The sequence below is a fragment of the Colias eurytheme genome, chromosome 9, assembly GCF_061535395.1.
Source record: "Colias eurytheme isolate Ceu_HAF_F1 chromosome 9, ilColEury1 Martin Lab GWU primary, whole genome shotgun sequence".
Taxonomy (NCBI): Eukaryota; Metazoa; Arthropoda; class Insecta; order Lepidoptera; family Pieridae; genus Colias; species Colias eurytheme.
The window spans coordinates 1,743,693-1,755,724 of record NC_142988.1 but is presented as its reverse complement, the minus strand read 5'-3'; the positions used below and the strand labels follow the sequence as shown (position 1 = coordinate 1,755,724).

Sequence of the window (12,032 nt, the reverse complement as noted above, 5' to 3'; positions counted from 1 at the left end):
TTTGTTCCTCTACCCATTTGTCTTCCTACGTCATATTTAAAAAAAATACCACATAATGTGCTAGCACACATGTCTGAAGTGAAACTTCTTTGAAGCAAAGATACCAAAATCGTCGCCTTACTCTGTGACGTGACGGTATTGACACGACCTTGAATTTTTACTCTAAAGAAGTTTCATTTCAAAATTGTGCCCTATACACACTGCTTGGTTACTGTGCAGTCTGCGTGCCGCGAGGGCGACTCGGACTCGGACGCGTACGAGGCGGGCGGCTCCACGTGCAGTGCGTCGCGGCCCTCCGCCATGGCACTAGTGGCGCCGCGCGGGCCCGCGCGCACGCTCTGGTGCGAGGTGCCCGAGGTGCTCAACTCCGCTGTGTTGAGTGAGTTATTTATTTATTTCATTTATTTCCGTGATAGAAAGTAGGTTCTAATATTAATATTTATTTCAGGTTCACTCGCCCCAGCCCAGAAAAAGCTACAAGAAGCGAAGTTCGAGTTGCTCACTTCAGAAGCCTCGTACCTTAATTCCCTAAACGTATTAGAAACGCATTTCATATCGCACCCCGCCTTCAGAGAGCCGGGTGTGCTGTCCAAGGAGGACTGGGAAACTCTTTTCGGAACGATTATACCTGGTGAGTGCGATTAGTTAGCAGCATTTTTGTGACAAAAGTTTAGTAAATCTTCTTTCCAGGAGAAGCTATTTTAAGTTTTCGAATACACCCAAAAAAACGATATCAAGTTCTAAAATTAACTTTTTTTTTTCCAGTGCGCAAATGTTCACAAATGCTGCTCGCGGACATGGAGCGGTGTTGGCAGGACAATATACTTCTCGCTGGTATCTGCGATATCGTGCGTGCGCATGCTGAGCAGCGCTTCCATGCCTACGTGAAGTACTGCGAGCACCAGGCGCTCATGGTGCGAGCGCTGCAGCGGCTGCGCGAGCGGCCCGCCTTCGCCGCGGCGCTGCGCAGGTGAGTGTGGCGCTGCAGCGGCTGCGAGCACCAGGCGCTCATGGTGCGAGCGCTGCAGCGGCTGCGCGAGCGGCCCGCCTTCGCCGCGGCGCTGCGCAGGTGAGTGTGGCGCTGCAGCGGCTGCGAGCACCAGGCGCTCATGGTGCGAGCGCTGCAGCGGCTGCGCGAGCGGCCCGCCTTCGCCGCGGCGCTGCGCAGGTGAGTGTGGCGCTGCAGCGGCTGCGAGCACCAGGCGCTCATGGTGCGAGCGCTGCAGCGGCTGCGCGAGCGGCCCGCCTTCGCCGCGGCGCTGCGCAGGTGAGTGTGGCGCTGCAGCGGCTGCGAGCACCAGGCGCTCATGGTGCGAGCGCTGCAGCGGCTGCGCGAGCGGCCCGCCTTCGCCGCGGCGCTGCGCAGGTGAGTGTGGCGCTGCAGCGGCTGCGAGCACCAGGCGCTCATGGTGCGAGCGCTGCAGCGGCTGCGCGAGCGGCCCGCCTTCGCCGCGGCGCTGCGCAGGTGAGTGTGGCGCTGCAGCGGCTGCGAGCACCAGGCGCTCATGGTGCGAGCGCTGCAGCGGCTGCGCGAGCGGCCCGCCTTCGCCGCGGCGCTGCGCAGGTGAGTGTGGCGCTGCAGCGGCTGCGAGCACCAGGCGCTCATGGTGCGAGCGCTGCAGCGGCTGCGCGAGCGGCCCGCCTTCGCCGCGGCGCTGCGCAGGTGAGTGTGGCGCTGCAGCGGCTGCGAGCACCAGGCGCTCATGGTGCGAGCGCTGCAGCGGCTGCGCGAGCGGCCCGCCTTCGCCGCGGCGCTGCGCAGGTGAGTGTGGCGCTGCAGCGGCTGCGAGCACCAGGCGCTCATGGTGCGAGCGCTGCAGCGGCTGCGCGAGCGGCCCGCCTTCGCCGCGGCGCTGCGCAGGTGAGTGTGGCGCTGCAGCGGCTGCGAGCACCAGGCGCTCATGGTGCGAGCGCTGCAGCGGCTGCGAGCACCAGGCGCTCATGGTGCGAGCGCTGCAGCGGCTGCGCGAGCGGCCCGCCTTCGCCGCGGCGCTGCGCAGGTGAGTGTGGCGCTGCAGCGGCTGCGAGCACCAGGCGCTCATGGTGCGAGCGCTGCAGCGGCTGCGAGCACCAGGCGCTCATGGTGCGAGCGCTGCAGCGGCTGCGAGCACCAGGCGCTCATGGTGCGAGCGCTGCAGCGGCTGCGAGCACCAGGCGCTCATGGTGCGAGCGCTGCAGCGGCTGCGAGCACCAGGCGCTCATGGTGCGAGCGCTGCAGCGGCTGCGAGCACCAGGCGCTCATGGTGCGAGCGCTGCAGCGGCTGCGCGAGCGGCCCGCCTTCGCCGCGGCGCTGCGCAGGTGAGTGTGGCGCTGCAGCGGCTGCGAGCACCAGGCGCTCATGGTGCGAGCGCTGCAGCGGCTGCGAGCACCAGGCGCTCATGGTGCGAGCGCTGCAGCGGCTGCGAGCACCAGGCGCTCATGGTGCGAGCGCTGCAGCGGCTGCGAGCACCAGGCGCTCATGGTGCGAGCGCTGCAGCGGCTGCGAGCACCAGGCGCTCATGGTGCGAGCGCTGCAGCGGCTGCGAGCACCAGGCGCTCATGGTGCGAGCGCTGCAGCGGCTGCGCGAGCGGCCCGCCTTCGCCGCGGCGCTGCGCAGGTGAGTGTGGCGCTGCAGCGGCTGCGAGCACCAGGCGCTCATGGTGCGAGCGCTGCAGCGGCTGCGAGCACCAGGCGCTCATGGTGCGAGCGCTGCAGCGGCTGCGAGCACCAGGCGCTCATGGTGCGAGCGCTGCAGCGGCTGCGAGCACCAGGCGCTCATGGTGCGAGCGCTGCAGCGGCTGCGAGCACCAGGCGCTCATGGTGCGAGCGCTGCAGCGGCTGCGAGCACCAGGCGCTCATGGTGCGAGCGCTGCAGCGGCTGCGAGCACCAGGCGCTCATGGTGCGAGCGCTGCAGCGGCTGCGAGCACCAGGCGCTCATGGTGCGAGCGCTGCAGCGGCTGCGAGCACCAGGCGCTCATGGTGCGAGCGCTGCAGCGGCTGCGAGCACCAGGCGCTCATGGTGCGAGCGCTGCAGCGGCTGCGCGAGCGGCCCGCCTTCGCCGCGGCGCTGCGCAGGTGAGTGTGGCGCTGCAGCGGCTGCGAGCACCAGGCGCTCATGGTGCGAGCGCTGCAGCGGCTGCGAGCACCAGGCGCTCATGGTGCGAGCGCTGCAGCGGCTGCGAGCACCAGGCGCTCATGGTGCGAGCGCTGCAGCGGCTGCGAGCACCAGGCGCTCATGGTGCGAGCGCTGCAGCGGCTGCGCGAGCGGCCCGCCTTCGCCGCGGCGCTGCGCAGGTGAGTGTGGCGCTGCAGCGGCTGCGAGCACCAGGCGCTCATGGTGCGAGCGCTGCAGCGGCTGCGAGCACCAGGCGCTCATGGTGCGAGCGCTGCAGCGGCTGCGAGCACCAGGCGCTCATGGTGCGAGCGCTGCAGCGGCTGCGAGCACCAGGCGCTCATGGTGCGAGCGCTGCAGCGGCTGGGAGACATAATTGCCTTCTTTAATCTCTCGTTAACAGCATAACATTTAAAAAAGGATGTGGAAGACAAGTAATATTACTCCAATGAAAGCGGTTTGTTTTATTATGGAAAAGTTTTATAATTGTTACTTTTTTACCCACCAGTTGAATTTCATCTGTTCAATTATAACTTCTTAAAACTATTACCAACTCCCTATTTGCAAAAGTTTTATAATTGTAACTTTTTACCCACCAGTTGAACTTCATCTGTTCAATTATAACTACTCAAAACCAACTCTCTATTTACAAAAACAAAAATGTCCCATCCAGGCTGGAGAGTCACGCCGCGTGCCAGAGCCTGTCGCTGCACTCGTTCCTGCTGCTGCCGATGCAGCGCGTGACGCGGCTGCCGCTGCTGCTGGACGCGGTGCTGCGCAACTTGGCGCCCAGCGATACGGAGTACGAGGGGTGTATGCATGCGCTCGCTACGCTTAATGATGTGAGAATTTGTACATTTAGTAGACGTGAATTTTAGTCATTATTTTGTGAAGTTTTGTCTTATTTTACTGATATTGATTGCAATTACCACTATTTGTTATGAGTCATTTACTTTAATTTAAAACAGTTTTATTTTCAATACGATTACTGTTCCAATGTGACGCATGTGCGAAAATGTTTGCTCCTAAAACCTTACTATACGTGTCCGATTACCATTTTTGAAGTGAAAATTTCTAAGCCGCGTTCAGAGTAAAATTTCAAGGTCGCGTCATGGAGTAAAGCACCGATTTTGGTGTCTTTGAATCTTGCCACTTTTGACACGTGTGCTCGGCACACAAGCTCTTTTTTTTTAATTATATTTTTATACCTATATCACGTCATATCACTTAAAGTTTATAAAACCACGTCCACATTTACAACCCACCAAGTAACTTTAAAAGCTGTTTTACAGTATAGTACATAATATGGTGGTTTAAAGTAATAACCCATACTAATATTATAAATGCGAAAGTAATAACTCTGTCTGTCTGTCTGTTACTCAACCACGCCTTAACTACTGAACCAATTTGCATGAAATTTGGTATAGAGATATTTTGATACCCGAGAAAGGACATAGGCTACTTTTTACCCCGGGAAATAGGATAGGTTTTATCCCGGAAATCCCACGGGAACGGGAGCTATGCAGGTTTTTCTTTGACTGCGCGGGTGAAGCTGCGGGTGGAAAGCTAGTTGTGTATATAAGCCTTCCATCTTCCCTCTGTCACATATTATAATAATCTATACTCCATCCACAGTTCGTATCGCAATGCAACGAAGGCGCACGCAGCACAGAGCGACTGGAAGAGATGTGGCGACTCAGTTCCGTCATACACTTCCCGCCGTCACTGCGAGCGGCACCGGACCTATCGCCCGCGTGTTCCAGACGTGATCGCAAGTGTGTATATGTGCCCTTATTTGTTGTTTTTTTTTTTAATTAATCGCCTGTTAAATGACATTCTATTAACAAATTGACTCACAAATGCCTGTTAAATGACCCAAAAGTGTCGGAACGGTTTTGTTCAAATTATTTCGTGGCAGTAACGATCAAAGCGTATTAATTGTATACGCTCATTAGAAAACTCTGCCCAATAAACGCGTAGACAGTTTTCTTCTGATTTTTTGAGCGTGATTGTGAGTCCAGTTCTTTATTGCACTTAACTTTTTTGTAAATTTAGGGAGTAAATAGGAAAAAATGCAATTATTAGCGTTAAATTATGAGTTTACGAACAATCTTTATTACAAAACAATGTATATTAAAACTTCGCATACTAAAATAATTTAGAAAGTTGTTTAAACCAATAAAAAGTTAGAAGTTCTTTCAGCAAAACATGAAAAGACTTTTTTAATTTTACAGGCCAGTTCGTTGGCTAGTTCGTTCCGGCGAAATGACGCACCTCGTGTGGAAGACGGACGAACTGAAGCTGACATTTGGCAAGAAGTTCCAGAAAGTTCCATTGCATCTCTTCCTGTTTAACGATCACCTAGTTATCACCAAGAAAAAGAGGTAAGTTACGTTTACGTTGGTTAATATTGATTGATTTATTGATTCATATGTTTTCTTTAAGAGGTAGGAGACAATAAGATAGCAAATACATTTGCAAAAATTACGAAAAATTCATCTAGTTATAAATTGAAACTCAACTAAGCATTTAATGAAAAAAACTTGTATTCTCTTTTTTGTTTTCTATTTTTTTCTACTTCTCTTTCTTTCTAAGTATAAATTTATGAATGGAATTCTCTTCTTTAATTTACCTCAATCTGTCGTCGTAATTTTACACATTTGCATTTGACCGCTAAAGATTTTTTTAAATATCTACTTAGAAAAGCATTCCGTATCTAAGTTCACGCTGGCTGAATTAAATTTTTAATCTGTACTAAAAAAAAAACCATTCCCGCCACTCCCCCAGCGAGGACTACTACCTCGCAGTAGAGCACTGTCCCCGCTCGCTGGTGGACGTGTGCGCGAGCGACGCGGCCGCCAGCGCCAAGCACGCGCTGCTGCTCACGTTGTTGGAGAACCACGAGGGACGGACTGTTGAGATGGTGAGGATTTATGTTATTTATGTTTTAAAGTGAAGTGTAACGAAAAAATTGTTTCAGGTTTTAAAATGTAGTAAAAAAATTGGTTGTCTGTAAAGTCGGTTCACTGTCGATAGTTAAACGTGACAACATCCGATTGTGCTTCTTTGTCGGTCGTTCCGCGCTCTCGCTTGCACTTCAAGCCTTACGGAACGCCTCAGAGCGAGGTAACGCCGCATGGGTCATGTTGTAGTATCGCGTATTTTAATACTATTTCTCGTTTTAAATATGATAAAATAATTGAATGAATTGAATAAATTAAAAATGTTTGAAAATGTACTTTAGGATCAATGTTCATGAATTTATAATTGATATTTTGTGACTTTCGTATCAACTCCAAATCCAATAACATGTTTTTATCACACATATTTAACTAAAATCACCCTTCTTTCCAGCTAATGTCCTGTGCAAGCGAAACAGACGCACAACGGTGGGGCGAAGCCCTATCCCCCGCGGGCGGAGGCGCCGGGGGCGACGCAGTATACGCCGGCTGGGACTGTCCCCAAGTAGCAGCCCTATATGCGTACAAAGCAGCACAACCTGATGAACTGGCGCTCGCTGAAGGGGATATTGTGAATGTTACCAGGAAAACTAGCGAGGGTAAATACATTGTTGTATTAAAATTAATTAATCTTTCGATAATTTGTAATAAGCATTGGTTTTAACAATTGCTTAATGAAACAAAATACGTCATAATAAATACGAAACATTCGATATTGCCAAATTTCATAATACCTAATTTTATTTGTAATTACTATAATTAATTTAGATATGAAGCTATAGATCTGTTTATGTATTTTTATCATGTATTTTTGAAGTAAAAATTCTTTAAGAGCGTTGAGACTAAAATTTTAAATTTTCGTCATGACAATACCGTCACGTCATGGAGTAAGGCGATGATTTTGGTATCTTTGAATCTTGTTAATGACGTGTGTGTTTCATTTCTGCCATGTGTGTTCAGCGCACACGTTTTATTTATTTATTATATTATTGTGATTGTGAGTCTAGTCGTTTGTATATTATATATGTCAACGCCAACATAAAATAAATATATTTTCATTGTTAGGTTGGTACTACGGCGAGCGCACCCGGGACGGCGAGGCGGGCTGGTTCCCGGGATCCTACACCGCGGAGATCGCGTCCGCGCACGTGCGCGCGCGCAACCTGCGGCAGCGGTACCGCCTGTTGGCGCTGTCCGGGACTTATCTGGGGCAGAAGAAACGGGCCACTTGATATACTGACTACTTATTGGTCGGGGACATTTATCTGTGGCAGAAGAAACGGACCACTTGATATAATGACTTAGTATTACTGATGTAGTTATTGGTCACCGGTCATGGACATTTATCTGGGGCAGAAGAAGCGGACCACTTGATATACTGCTCGATAGTCACTGGACCATGATGACTGTATGGCCATTTGATAAATTGATTACACTTACTCTGTAGCCACCGGTCATGGACATTTACTGGGACATTTACTTTGACCGTGTGACTAATGATGCATTTGACCCTAGCCATGTGTCTTTATTATGGTCCTTGATCATTTGATTAGCTTAACTAGCCAGTTTGACCATTTGGCCATGTGAGACTATGACTCATATTGCAAAATTGAATTGTTGCATTCATTTGCCTTGCTGGTTGTTTGGCCATGTGACTATAATATGGAAACGTGACTGCGACTATTAAGTAATTTGACCCTTATCGTGAAATTAAATTAATATAATAAATCTGTACTGTGAAATAAATTATTTTGATATTTTATACGGAATTCAATCAATTAAAAGTGTATTTAACGTATTTTTCATTTGTATATACTTACGATAAAAAATTTATTCCATGGACTGTTCGTGTCGAAATCTAGGGATAGTTTACACAAATATAATTAGTGTTGACTGACTCACGTTATTTGCACTGTTTTAATAATATTTGTAAGCCGTCCAAACACTGCCTGTATTGAGCACTAAATGTTAGCGATAAGTGTGGTGATGCGCCTTCTGAATTAGTGGTGCTTACTTACGAAATTATATTAGCGAGTACTGCTCTATGAGAGTATATAAGTGTGTACAGTTACGTATGAGATTTGAAACAAATTATTGTACATAAAGATTGTGTAGGATAAGCTTAAAATTCGTCCAACCATAGACATCTCCATAAAGTGTCTATGGCTGCTCTATGTATTTTTTTATTTTCGTGATCTATGCCTACTTGGCCGCTATTAAAAACTACTAGTCAATAGGCGGACGAGTAAATCGTTAAAATTGAATCTTTTTCAAAAATTGTACAGTTATTTCGAATATTCCTCGTGAATTGTTAGTTAGTCGTATTTTTCTGTTTTGTGTATGTATAATAATTTAATAAGACGTCACTTAAGTGTAAACGACCATAATATTAGTTTGTACTTAAATTTAATTTATTTTATAGAAAACATTTATACCATATTTTAAACCTATTGTTAATGTAATTTACCATCAAATATAATTTCTCATAATAAATTTGTTTTTATTTTTTATAACTTCCTTTTATTATATTAACCACATCACCTCAACCCTGCACGTCCTACCCTTCCTGCCTTAAGAATTTTTATAATTCTTAAATAGTAAAATAGTAGAACATGGAAACCCATAAAGCAAATTTCATTTTTATATTTTACCAACAATAGTGCCAATCTTTTATTCTCATTTGAACATAATAAGATTCAATCTCACGCATGGGCGTAGCCACGGTGGGGCAGGGTGGGGCGCTTGCCCCACCCTGGCTCTGACCTGGAAGGTACCTAACCAAATTTAAAAAACTTAATTATCTAGGTACCGACTACAAAACTTAATATGCGCTAAAAAATTCTCACTCGAAAGTTATCAGTCGACACAAAAAGCTTGCGCTTCTAATTTCTATGTTGCATGATTTAAACCACCTTTGGTGATAGAAAAAGTAGTGTAGTACCTACTGTTACCCCATTAAATAGAGCTGTTTTTATTTAGCCAAATTCGCACTAAATTTCCCATCCAATTTCACTTTTGTTTTAGGTTAAGGGTCACTTACTGACCATAAAAGCACAAAAAGCTGACAGATCCAGTGGAGCTTCGCTCGCAATCTTAAATAAAAGTTTTTGGCCGATATCTCGGAAATTATCCATTAGGCAAAAAATATTTGGATTTTTTTGAAGATAGTAAAATTGTACATCTTTTATACGTTGTAAAACTTTCCGTTTACGATTTATGACCTAGGTATTTAATGAGCCGTTTAATCGTTTTTGGCAAGTAACTCTTTAAATATTGGATTAATCAATGATAATCCACTTTTTAAGATTACTTTATTTGAAACTTTCTTTCTAATGCTTTTTGAGTTATTTAACGTTTAATGTTGGATTACCGGGCGAAAAATAGAAAATTTCAAGATACATATTTCGTACAACCAAATAATATTGAGTAATTATTTTATATTCGGATGCAAGAATAAAATAAAAGGAAATGAAAGGAAAATATTTAAAAAAATGTATTAAAAAAATTTCTATAAGTAAAAAAAAAATCAATCCTCTTGCATTAGAAATTTCTTCTTCGTTTTCATTACATCCGTAAAAAAACTTTTGGCCTGCCACGTCACCCGCCGAGCGGCGGCATTTCTACATTGAACGTACAACAACTAAAAAAATATGGGCACTAGAAAAAATTTCAAACAAAAGTTGTAAAAACTACATACATGCATTTTATTGATTAATCCAATATTTTACGAGTTATTAGCCAAAAACGATAAACCGGTTCATTAAAGTCCATAAACCGTAAGCAGTAAGTTTTACAAAAAGTTTACAGAATATAAAAGATGCGAAATTTGACTTTCTACAAAAAAGTCGATGTAACTTTTGCCCTAAAGTGGATAGTTTTCGAGATATCGGTCAAAAACTATAAGATTGCGAGCAAAGCTCCACCTGGATCTATCAGCATTTTGTATTTTTATGGTCAATAAGTGACCCTTAACCTAAAACAAAAATGAAATTGAATCGGAAGTGCAAGGTTAATGCTTTATTTACTGAGTTATGTCTAGGTTATATTTGTCTATGGTTATGTCTACCATTTGAAACTTAGAGCATTTTAATGCTCTAAGATTTGAAATGGTTTATTTTTCCATTTACATAGACATGTTTAGGATAAAAAGGTAAACGAAAGTAGAAAGATAAACTATATAATAGGGATGAAATTTGCAAAATAAACGACTGTATCTTTTGTGTTGATTTATTCAATAATATTTCAGCTTGATACCGCCACGCGTTCTTGAAAAAAAAGGTATTTTTAGACAGACAGACGGACAACAAAGTCTGCCTGTCTGTTTGTCTGTCAACACCCTTTTTTCAGGAACGCATGGAGGTATCAAGCTGAAATTTATATCGAATACTCAAGTCTACGGTCTCTTAAAAAAAATCAAAAGGTACAGCCGTTTTATGCTGCAAATTATCGCAAATTTCGACATTCGCAAGGGAATCAAAAGCTACATTGTACTTCCCGTGAACACAAAGTCTTGAAATTTGGTTAAAAGCACGGAAATATGGGTCATACTATACAGGGTGTCCCACTACTGGTATACTAAGCGCGAAAGAACTTGTATTTTTGCATACACTGATCACGAAAAAAATACTTAAACAACAAAATTACGTCAAAAATTTTTTGCTAAATTTTTCCTGAAAATCCATGTTTTTTTCTCTAGCTTCGCGCAGCCGATATATACCGCTTCGCTAATATGAGCATTTTGTCTATGAAAACATAATATTAAACGATAGCTCACGTGCAGTGGCAAAGTTGGGCGGGTTGCTTGTTATGGGTGTACACATAGAGTTTTAAGAATAATTCATCTATTTGAAAAAAAATGCGTCTGGAATTTTATAAGTATTTTTTACGAACTCAGCGTATGCAAAACTATAACCTCCTTTGAGCTTAGTGTACCAACAGTGGGACACCCTGGATATATTTCCATGATTAAAAGCAATGTCTTATAGCACAGATAAAGGAAAAATTGCTAAAACATGCATTTTAGAATTACAACATAATAAAAAGTAGATTTGTTCGGAGCCCTCGGCCTCGGTGCGCAACTCCGACTCGCACTTGGCCGGTTTTTTTTTGCCCCACCCTGTGCCCATGGCTAGCTACGCCCATGATCTCACGGTTAAGCTGCCATAGCATATGATAAGCAAAATTGACCAATATCACAAGCCAATCGAGTTTATCCGACACAGCTTTCGTTAGGAAAAGTGTGATCTATACTTTTATATTATAAAGCTGAAGAGTTTGTTCATTTGAACGCGCTATTCTCAGGAAGTACTGGTCCGATTTGAAAAATTCTTTTGGTGTTAGATAGCCCATTTATCCAACAGGAGCGGAGCACTGCGGGTAAAACCTCGGGGCACAGCTAGTTCTCAATATGACCAAAAAATTTTAAGACAACAAACGAATCTGTTCTTTGTAACGCAACTGCTATAAGTCATTCCCTCCCATCTACGTTGCACCTCCCCCTTACAATGTCGTACTATTATTATGTATGCAAATATACACTTTCCCTTAACGCATTACCTGCTGAATTAATTGCGAATTATTTGCAGATGCGTAGTAAATAGCTCACTAACCCGGTGCGGCAAACGCACATGAGCGTCCAATAAATATTTCGTGTGGTGCTATGAACGCGTATGCGCGGTTGAAGAAAGTCTACCCAGTGCGGCTAGGCGCATTAGTGCGTCCTTCAATACTTGCCCAAGTGCGGCACGGCGCTTATGTGCGTTTGAAAATTTTCGTGTTTTATGACGATCATACAATTTATTGCACTAAAAGTAAAGGTTGTTTCACACTACAGCTGTTTTTGTCATTACGATATTCTTCCCAAAAAAAACTACTGGATACTGGATAGAAGGATGAAAAGTTCTTGTATTAATTTATTTTCTACCTAAGTATAACGGTTTAACGGAATTGTTGAAATATTTCTATCTGTATCTGTATCT

The 12,032-nt window shown here is 45.4% G+C and overlaps 1 protein-coding gene across 7 annotated transcripts in view; it reads left to right on the top strand.

The window, feature by feature from the left end:
- The window catches only part of Exn (Ephexin), a 96,230-nt gene extending 88,914 nt beyond the window's left edge, over positions 1-7,316 (top strand). For all 7 annotated transcript variants that reach the window (XM_090105623.1, XM_090105624.1, XM_090105628.1 and 4 more), the window contains 9 exons: positions 220-379; positions 449-631; positions 766-970; positions 3,768-3,936; positions 4,730-4,869; positions 5,329-5,478; positions 5,882-6,017; positions 6,449-6,653; positions 7,120-7,316. In XM_090105623.1, the coding sequence (XP_089961749.1) occupies positions 220-379; positions 449-631; positions 766-970; positions 3,768-3,936; positions 4,730-4,869; positions 5,329-5,478; positions 5,882-6,017; positions 6,449-6,653; positions 7,120-7,286 (1,515 nt within the window). In that variant the 3' untranslated portion in view covers positions 7,287-7,316. The remainder of the gene's footprint in view (positions 1-219; positions 380-448; positions 632-765; positions 971-3,767; positions 3,937-4,729; positions 4,870-5,328; positions 5,479-5,881; positions 6,018-6,448; positions 6,654-7,119) is intronic.
- The last annotated feature ends 4,716 nt before the right edge of the window (positions 7,317-12,032 follow it).